We start from the raw sequence: 10,682 nt of genomic DNA on the forward strand, positions 1-10,682 counted from the left end.
ATCATGGAATTTACAATTCTGCGGAATCCAGCGACCATCCCTAAACAGGGGGATAAAGTCATGAGTAATGGCTCTCATACATCATTACTAATTCTCTCATACATCATTATGTTGTGTATTCTTTGAACCACAGAGAGGCTGAATCTGTAATGTTTCCACTGTGAGGCTAAGTACACCGTAGCTACCATAACTATAATTCTAGTTAGGTGATGAGCTGGATATTTGGGCCCTGATTCACCAAATTTAACCGCGCCAATTTAACCGGTACTAATACCCCCAGGAGCACTGCTCGTTAACCCATTAGCGGGACACACATCAAGATAACGCATGTGTTGCTATGGTAAAACATGTTACCATAGCAAACAGGGGCAGTTCTACCTACAGTGGGGCCCGGGACAGAATTAACCTGCCCCCCCCCAACAGACCTGAGCCCCCCTTACCTAAAGCAGCATTAGGGGACCCTTGATTGATACCAATTCCCATCCCCCAGGCCCTCAAGCCAGCTCTCCGGGCCCTCCCAGGTCACCCCAACAACTCTGCTATGGTTGCCGGGGGCCCCCGTAGAGTCTTTGGCAGATTAGCGTCTTATTAGTCCCATCTGGCTCACTCTTCTGACAGCCCATGGCTCCCTGTCTTCATCCACCTCTAGCTGCATCTTCTCTAAGACCCGTGGCATGTTATTTTGTGATAACATGCACCAGGTCTAGGAGGATAGGTGACCCAGCGGTAGGCCTGGGTTCTATTCCCGGCCAATGTGAGTTGGCTTTTGACATGCTACAAATCCTTAAGCAAGCTCATTTTTCTCTTGGATATATCATAATGGTACATGCTAGGCTGGCTTCAGTATGTAGTGTTGGTGGTGGTATAGTGGTGAAGTGAGCTACCTACCACGCACTCAGACCTGGGTTCAATTCCCAGCCAAGGTATGTAAGCTGGCTTTTGAAATACTACAATTCCCTGGAAGACGAGACCCTCCTCCCTCCGGGAGGAAGGGAGGAGGGAGGAAGAAAAGGACTAAGGGAACAGTTAATAGGGTATATGGGCTACCATATAGGATAAACAAGGTTACTTTTGCGATTATTTTATTTTTTCCGGCAGAATCCGTTTCGTACAAATCCAGTGGAATTTTCATAGCGACGGAATTTAAAGCTGACGGAATCTGCGATTTCCGGCGGAACGGAATTTGCTCTTTCCGATCATCCCCCTGTTCCAGATGATGGGAACTATTGTAATGGCTACACAAACAATATGGGTTTGCAATATTTGTAGTACTTTGATTAGAGGCTGCATCGTAGTGACATATAGTAGAAAGATAGTTATCCTGGTTTCAGCATCAGAGACACTTCCTGGGCCTATATTTTTCTGTATATTGGTATGTGATCCCACCCTCCCAGTGATATTTAGCCCAGGCTGTTTAATAGGCACACCTCCTCCTCCCAGTGCAATCCTGGGAGACAAGGTGTTGTTTCTGCTCGCTTTGCAACACACAACAAACATACTTTCCTCAGTGAAGCACCTGCTAGCACTAAAGATGTTTCCACCTGTGATAAATTTAAGAATGTAAATCAGGAAGAGGAAAGATTTTATAATGTGCAAATGCTGACTAAATCATTTATAAAGTAATACTGTAAAAAAATATGAATTATATTCAGTAGAGTTCCTCTTTAAGCTGCTCACCAAAGCATAAATAAGCCATGTAAAAGTAATGTAACCTCAGGGAGCCCATCCTGTCTATCTGCAATGGTTATTTCGTTATGTTTGATCCACAAGAAGCACACTAGTTGCGGAGTACCGCTCCAAGTTGGTATTATACACAACAAATAATCTTTAATACAATGCTTGAAACTTAAAATTTAAACTTTATATTGATTTTCGTTATCCAGGATGTAAATGGAATAAATATTGAAGTTGAAGCAAGGCAGGAATCGGATGAAGAGTATGTGAGGGGAGATGATCCGTGTAAGGAGGAGGAAATTGCTGCAGACATCAACGCAGGTGAGGAATAAACACTCAAGATGAAAATAAGTCATCACAGTCTTCCAGCGCAGTCACCACAACAGTTTCCTCTTCTGTCATCTTCTTTGTCAGTAATGGGGAAGCAGTATGTGCCAAGTAAGGGGGTCAGGAGCTTTTGTTTCCTGGTAAAAGTAATGTGGCAGAATGATGTGCTAAACAGGGACTTAGACATCATCAACCCTAACCACCCACCTTCTAATGTCTAACTTTAACCAGCCCTCTCCCCCCACCACTGATGCCCAACTCTAACCAAACCCCCTTTGATGCCCAACCACATACCCCCACACACACAGCAATACCAAACACTAACCAAACCCCCCTCTTCAATTCCTAACCACACCCTTATCAATGCCTAATCCTAACAGACCTCACCCCCCTCTCCCCTCCAGATGCTTAACCCTAATCCCCACCCTCTCCCCTCCAACACTGATGCGTAATCCTAACCTACTCCACACCGATGCCTACTTCCGTCGTGGATGTTTAGGCACCCATGTTTAATGTCAGCTATTAAAGGAAATGTGGGCTTGTGTCTTCTATATGTTGTCACAGTTGTTATAGTGAGCGGCCACCACCGCTATTTTATCTGGCTAATAGCGAAAATTTAACATAGGTGCCCAGACTTCTATGGCATCTCCAGCACATTTCTTCTTTCAGACTCATGAGTCATCATTCCCTGTTTGAAGTAAAGGAAAGACAGTACATGCCCAGCAGGGCACCAGGAGCCTACAGCATTTAGTAGAAATAATGGGCAGAAAAGTTATTTATTTGCTAAGCCTGGAGAATATCAATAAGTGATACTTATCTGGCTGGATAGTGTATAGTGGCTGGATAATGTACTAGTGGCTGGATAGTGTACTGGGTAGGGCTGTTCAATGAGCCTGTGCCTATTAAATAAGGAGACCTTGGACAACACTGCTACAGCCTAGTGGCTGCAGCTCTGGCGCTTTGAGTCTGCCAGCAGAAAAGCACAATATAAATGTTATGTGGTCTGTCCATTAGTTATTTAATGAAGCAGATAAAACTAGGCCTTGCACATTTGTTTGTGGCTGTTGTTGGTGCCTGAGTTCCATCATTTCTTCTACTGTTCAAACTGTGAGGGGGCTGGCACAGTCTGAGATGGGCTGATTGCAACCTACAGTGCAGGCAGTCAGATGGCCAATGTCTGGGCTACTTCTCAGGTATTTTTTATATACTTAGGTTGGTCATACACTTAAAGGGAACCTAAACGGAGAAGGAGATGGATTTTTCCTTTTAAAATAATACCAGTTGCCTGACTCTCCTGCTGATCCTGTGTCTCTAATAGTTTTAGCCACAGCCCCTCAACAAGCATGCAGATCAGGTGCTCTGACTGAAGTCAGACTGGATTACCTGCATGCTTGTTTCAAGTGTGTGATTCAGCCACTACTGCAGCCAAAGAGATCAATAGGACTGACAAGCAATTGGCATTGCTTAAAAGGAAGTATCCATATCCCTCTATTTTAAGGTTCCCTTTAATGATTTTTCCTGTCGCTATCCAGCAAATTCAATTAAACCGCGCATGCGCCGTACTGTCACGCCGGCCGCCGTGATGATGCGAGGCGGCCGGCGTGGTAACGTCAGCCATGACGTTTGAGGAAGAGAAGCCTGACACTCGGGGCCAGTGTCACCCGGCTGCCGCCGGCCAGCCATTTCTGAGGAGGTGATGGGAGAAGAGCCAGGACGCCGGCGTGGGACGTCCCGACCTACACTGGGCTGCAGAAAGCCCCAGGTGAGTACCATTTTCTATTTTAATTCGAGCTCGGAGTCCCTTTAATAGATTCCTGCTGTGTATAGAGTGTGGAAGGCTTCAATCCCTTTCAGATCAGATTTGATCAGAGAGTCCTCTATCTGATGGTCGAATCTGGTGGCCATCTATTAGCATGTTGCCATCTTTATTTGGAATGCACTAATCAAGGAGCTTTTCATAGATTTAAATAAGCAGATGCGTGTGCACACAGGTTTAGGAAAACATTTGTGCCTGGACTGCGGCTTTAAAGGGATTGAAGCATCTTTTTTCCTGCAGTTTGTCCTGGTTTCTAATAGCTGTAGGAGCTGCCATTTTCCCCCTCCCCTTCCCCCTTATTCATCCAGTCAAAGGGGTGAATGTAAGCAATTGTGACTTCTCTGAACTGTTTGAAATACAGTGTCTTATCTCCCCCTCTTGCTAATGAAAGCTTTTGTCTGCTTATTGCTACTGCTAATTACAGCAGTCCTTATCTGCCTGCTCTTTCTGTGGACAGAAGGCTGAGAAAGTAGGGCCATAAAAGCAAACACTCTAACAAACATTTAAATGTAAAAAGAAGAGGTAGTATGGATGTTTTTTTAGTAATGAGACACATTGTTACCATGCATTTTTAATTTGCTATTGAGATGCCTGGTGGCTAAAAATGCTGCTTGGTTAACTTTAACCATTGTTATGTTTCTTATCTTCTCTCGTCCAGTTGGAGCATATAATACGAGTATCCTGGAGAAGCATCCAGTTACCTCTCCTGAGGGTGAAATAGAAGATCATGACATCACATCCGATTCTTCAGAAGAATTCGTCTTTACCCAAAATATCCATCCAGCACTTTACAGTACAGATCAATCAACTAATGCCTCTACACATGGGAATATATCCTCTTGTCCCTCGCCTCTCATCACTGACCATACAGCTCAGAGACAGGGTGAAACATCCTCACTTGCTAGATATAATGGACATTATATTCAGGAAGCCGAATTCATCTCAAACCAGGGAGGTCACAAAAGCATGAAAACTCATTCATGTCCTGAGTGTGGAAAATGTTTCTCATGTAAAGTTCAGTTTATCCAACACCTTAAAACTCATTCCATAGATAAGCCTTTTTCATGTTTTAAATGTGGCAGATGTTACTCGACTATAACACAACTCATCATACACCAGACGACTCATAATGGGGAGAAACCTTACTCATGCTCCAAGTGTGGGAAATGCTTTTCTCGAAGTTCGAACCTCATTAAACATCAGAGAGTTCACACAAGTGAGAAGAGACTTCAACTAATTTCACATCAGATGTGGCATACGGAGGAAAATCCCTGTTCTTGCTCAGAGTGTGGGAAGTGTTTTTCTTTGACGGGCAAACTCGATGCAGGAGGGAAACCATTTGTATGTTCTGAGTGTGGGAAATGTTTTTCTAAAAAAGTACACTTTCTGTTACATGAGAAGAGACATACAGGAGAGAAACCATATTCATGTCCAGATTGTGGGAAATGTTTTACTGACCGATCGAACCTTGCTAAACATCAGAGAATTCACACTGGGGAGAAACCATTCTCCTGTGCAGAATGTGGACGATGTTTCTCCCAGAGGGTTCATCTTATCGCCCATCAGAAAAGGCATACAGGAGAGAAACCCTATTCATGTTCTCAGTGTGGGAGATGCTTTACCCAGAAGTCTACTCTCACCAGACACGAACGAGTTCATGCGGGTCAGAAGCCATACACATGCCTGAAATGTGGGAGATGTTTTTCTAACAAAAAGTGTTTCGACAAACATCGGAATTCTCACACATAAGTGCATGGCACAAGTATGAGATCATATGAAGACCACAAGGTTGGCCAGGAACAAGGTTATCCCCTTCTCCTTTCAAAAAGTCCCCTTGAACTAAGGTAATTTACCAGGGCTAGATAACCAATGGCAACTCAACATTGATATTGTGGGTGCTTCTGGCCTGGTCCATGGGTGTTCTGGAGGTGGGCCACCATGTCATCACACCCAACCTATCTTCCACAATGTCTTCATCCTCTCCACTTCGCTTGCTTAGAGAGACAGTATGGCTTCTGCAGCCACTGTACACCAGTTGTTTCCTATGTAGAGAGTGTGACCACAGTAGAGACACATCATTGTGGAATACAGACCAGGTAGCTGTAGGAATGGGCAGTGTTGCCTTGCTACACAGCCCCTCTTGTAGAGCTGGGATATGGAGATGAGGTGTCAGTCTGGGGGAGGAAGGGCACAGAATCATGACTTGTGTTAGGAGGAACAATACAGTCATCTTGGAGAGAGGTGGTGTGTCCCCATCTGCTCATTCCAACATTGAGGCAAGTATAAGGGAAACTGATGTCCTCCTTCCTGTGGCATGAGAGGAAGAGATATTAAAAAATTCTGAACATTGCTTTTCAAGATCAGTCTTAGAGGAGGGAAAAAACACCATTTAATGCAGTTATGCACTCTCAGAAGAGCAATATTTGTGTATTTGTTGCTAAAATAAGGACTTGAATATTTAGCCTTATGTCTTGAATATTAGCTTCATGTAATTCACTGCAAAGCAGGAAGCAGACATGGGGGTGAGATGGTTCTGTAAGACAGTGTGACTCCACAGCACCACGCGATTTTCCTACGGCCATTTTTTGAGCAACGAGTAGTCGTCTCCACGATCTCGCGACATGGGCACGTCAGATCTTTAAGATCCCCGACGACTCCACGCAGGAAGAGAAATCACCACGTACTCGTTGTCAAGGGGACATCGCTGGACCCTTCGGTTGGTGAATACTCAGCTTAAACGGCTGAATCCTGGGGATTTGTTTACATATGGACTATAATTTAATCTCTCTGCACTCCTAAATTTAGTAAGCTGCCAGGGCTGAATTCATGACCAAGCAGCATCGGTAAACTACGTCAGAAAATATTTGTTTCAGAGCTGACTGTGGTATCTAGTTTTCCTATGTGGGTAAAAACAAAAATCTTTCAGCAGACAGTGTTTATATATGTAATGTAAATTATACTGTACATGTGCTGGTCCAATCCAATAAAAAAAAGTTGCAGTCAGCTCAATCATTTGGTTTCTTATCTGGTCTCCAAGTGCTAATACTGTGACTTACAGTATACCTTTTGGACTGCATAGCCAACACTTCAGGTCAGTGATCAGGCTGGGAGAGGGGAAAGGGTGCATCAATGCAAGTGATGAATGAGGTCATCCCTCTGCTTTCTCTGTGTTTACTGAAAGATGTCTAAAAATCATATTTTAACTTGTTTTTTGTTGTTGTTAAACTGGCATTTCTTAAATATATTTGTGTAGCAACACTGGATGCTCACCTAACTTTGGGCACCCACACCTATGACTTCTAGATGTGGCAAGATACAATACCAGTTGTCTGGCAGTCCTGTTGATCATTCTGTATTATCTGAATCACATACCTGAAACAAACATACAGCTAATCCAGTCAGACTTAAGTCAGAGCACCTGATTTGCATGCTTGTTCAGGGTCTATGCCTAAAAAGTATTAGAGGCAGATGATTAGCAGGACAGCCAGGCAACTGCTATTGTTTATACTGGTATCTATATCAAATTGGATGTGTTTGTGTATGTGCCGCGGTCACTGGAAAACGTCTTTACCGATTTCAATGAAACTTGGTATACGGATCCCTTACTCCCTTATGTTCTGGGTATCTTAGGACCCCGCCCTGCACACCTGGACGGAACCCCAAACCAAGCCAAAAAAGCCAATCTGATTTCAACCATTCATGCCAATAGGAAAAAAATAAAAGGCTGCAATAGTAATAAAGCCAGAGTCACCAAACTTGGCACAGCTGGTCACTTGGTGACCGAGGTTAAAAACTCGGGGAAAGCAGACGGAGGATAAACCATCGAAATTAGTCATTCATTTTACATGGCAAAATGTAAACTGTAGATATTCTTACACTATTAATTGCAGTGTTGTCAAACTTGACACACTTGCTCACTGGATGACTGGGAGTAAAGTTCAGGAAAAATTCACCTGGTGGTTTTAAGGGGGAATATTTAAATTACTGCCATTCTTACACTGTTAATGGCAGAGGCCTTAAACCTGCTACAGTCGGTCATTGGGTGACTGGGGTTCAAATTCACTAAAGGGGGTGGACCCACAAACAGCCAAGCAGATTTGTTTGATTGATTTCAGCCATTCTGTTAGTGGCAGGGTTTTTGGCCACTTGAGGACCACAGGCTCCCCCACCCCCTTCCCTAGTGACCAGGCTATTTTTTAAAATTCAGTGCTCTGCAGCTATAAAGGACAACTGAAGCAAGAGGGATATGTAGGCTGCCATATTTATTTCCTTTTATTAAGCAATACTAGTTGCCTGGCTGTGCTGCTGATCCTTTACACAGTGGCGTAGGGACCACGGTCGCATGGGCAACCGGGCCTGTGGCCTTCAGGGACCTGTGCGTGTCCCAATACAGTCAGCTCAGTGTGTGGTCTGGACGCTGGCATTGCATCACGCTGGGAGTGCAGCACATTAGATCTCACGGAACAGCATACAGAGCAGAAATCGTTCGTCCTCCTCCCCTCTTGTCTGAAAGCACAGTGCAGCCTGTTATAACGCTGGCTTACTTGTTGGCACCTCCCTTCTGCTGGAGCTTCCTCCCATCCTCGGCTCTCTCCCCTATCTCCTGTGTCATTTTTCAACTGCTAATTTCCAACCGCCATTTTCCAGCTTTCTTTTTCCAACTGTCATTTTTTAACTGCCATTTTCCAACTGTCATTTTTGTTTACTGCCATTTTCCAACTGTCATTTTTTAACTGCCATTTTCCAACTGTCATTTTCCAACTGCCATTTTCCAACTGTCATTTTTCATCTGTCATTTTCCAACTGTCATTTCTTAACTGCCATTTTCCAACTGCCATTTTCCAACTGTCACTTCCCAACTGCCATTTCCAACTGCCATTTACCAACTGTCATTTTCCAACTGTCATTTACCAACTGTCATTTTCCAACTGTCACTTCCCAACTGTCATTTTCCAACTGCAATTTTCTAACTGTCATTTCCCAACTGCCATTTTCTAACTGTCATTTTCCAACTGCAATTTTTCAACTGACATTTCCCAACTGCCGTTTTCCAAACTGTCTTTTTCTACTTGTCATTCTTAACTGCCAAATTTAACTGCCATTTACTAACTGCCATTTTTCAACTGTCATTTTCCAACTGCCATTTTGCAACTGTCATTTTTCAACTGCCATTTTCCAACTGTCATTTTCCAATTGTCATTTTTTAACTGTCATTTTCCAACTGTCATTTTTCATCTACAATTTTCCAACTGTCATTTCTTAACTGCCATTTTCCAACTGTCACTTCTCAACTGCCATTTTCCAACTGTTACTTCCCAACTGCCATTTTCCAACTGCTATTTTCCAACTGCTATTTTCCAACTGTCATTTTCTAACTGCCATTTTCCATCTGCCATTTCCTAACTGTCATTTTCCAACTGCAATTTTTCAACTGCCGTTTCCCAACTGACATTTCCCAACTGACATTTTTCAACTGACATTTTCCAACTGTCATTTTTTTAACTGACATTTGCCAACTGACATTTTCCAACTGACATTTTCCCAACTGTCTTTTACAACCTGTCATTTTTAACTGACATTTTCCAACTGTAATTTTCCAGCTGTCATTTTGCAACTGCCATTTTCCAACTGTCATTTTTCAACTGTCATTTTCCAACTGAAATTTTCAAGCTGCCATTTTCCAGCTACCATTTTCCAAAAATCATTTTCCAACTGCCATTTTTTAAACTGCCATTTTCCAACTGTCATTTTCCAACTGCCATGTTTTAACTGCCATTTTCCAACTGTCGGCGACAGGCAGGTTGCTCCAGCATTTCTGTGTGAGCATACCAAATATGCCATCCTGTGCTTTTAAATTTTTAAATGGCTGGATAGTGCAATAATTGCTGGAAAGTGTACTGGTTAACAGCTCTGTCTCTGTCACAGGAGACCAGGGTTTGAATCTTGGCTCTTGCTGTTCAGTAAGCCTGCACCTATTAATTAAGGAGACCTTGGGCAAGCTTCCCTAACACTGCTACAGCCTAGTGGCTGCAGCTCTGGTGCTTTGAGTGTGCCAGGAGAAAAGTGCAATATATAAATGCTCTGTGTTCTGTCCATTAGTTATTTTATAAAGCATATAACCCTAGGCCTTGCACCTTTGTCTGTTGCTGTGGCTGCTTTTGGTCCTTGAATTCCATCATTTCTTATTCTGTTTCAGCTGCTGTGGCTATGTAATTACTGATCCCTAGACTGTCCCAAGTCCCAGTGGAATGGCAATAACTTACATAAGGGCAGTATCCACAGATAGGCGACTCAATGGACGACACAGATGAAGATCTTGAAGAGGTTTAATCTTGCAGTGTAGATCTTACAGTGACAAATTCCATAGGTCAAAACGAAGTAGCTTTACCAGGTACAGAGAGAAGATGCAGCACATGCTTACAGATACTTGTCTGAAGAGATACTGACTATGGGAGGAGTGGCTACATGGGTTAAACAAAACTACAGGGAAGGGAGAGGAACAAACTAGCTACATGCAAACTTAGCTGATGAACATCATAACACAAGTCCATGTATGTGGGACACAACATTTCTACTGTTCTGACTGGTAGGGGACTGGCACAGTCTGATATGGTCCCAATTGCAACCTACAGTGCCGGAAGTCAGGTGGCCAGTGTTTGGGCTTCTTCTCAGGTATTTTTTATATGACTTCGGGTAGTCATACACAATGTTTTTTCCCATCGGTATCCAGCAAATTGATACTACAAACAATGCCCAAATGATTTCCAGATGAGCGCAGCAATAGCAGTGTTTAATTTCAGTACAAGTGATGTGCAGTGTTGGCAGTGGAACTTATAATCACCTGTCTGCCAGCATGCTTCCAGTG

At 43.3% G+C, this 10,682-nt stretch overlaps 1 protein-coding gene across 2 annotated transcripts in view; it reads left to right on the forward strand.

Annotated features, from left to right (window-relative positions):
* Window positions 1-6,820, forward strand: part of LOC137534337 (oocyte zinc finger protein XlCOF7.1-like) — a 26,240-nt gene extending 19,420 nt beyond the window's left edge. For both annotated transcript variants that reach the window (XM_068255787.1, XM_068255788.1), the window contains exons 9-10: window positions 1,884-1,995; window positions 4,476-6,820. In XM_068255787.1, the coding sequence (XP_068111888.1) occupies window positions 1,884-1,995; window positions 4,476-5,566 (1,203 nt within the window). In that variant the 3' untranslated portion in view covers window positions 5,567-6,820. The remainder of the gene's footprint in view (window positions 1-1,883; window positions 1,996-4,475) is intronic.
* Window positions 6,821-10,682: the final 3,862 nt, after the last annotated feature.

This window comes from Hyperolius riggenbachi, chromosome 10, assembly GCF_040937935.1.
Source record: "Hyperolius riggenbachi isolate aHypRig1 chromosome 10, aHypRig1.pri, whole genome shotgun sequence".
Classification (NCBI taxonomy): Eukaryota; Metazoa; Chordata; class Amphibia; order Anura; family Hyperoliidae; genus Hyperolius; species Hyperolius riggenbachi.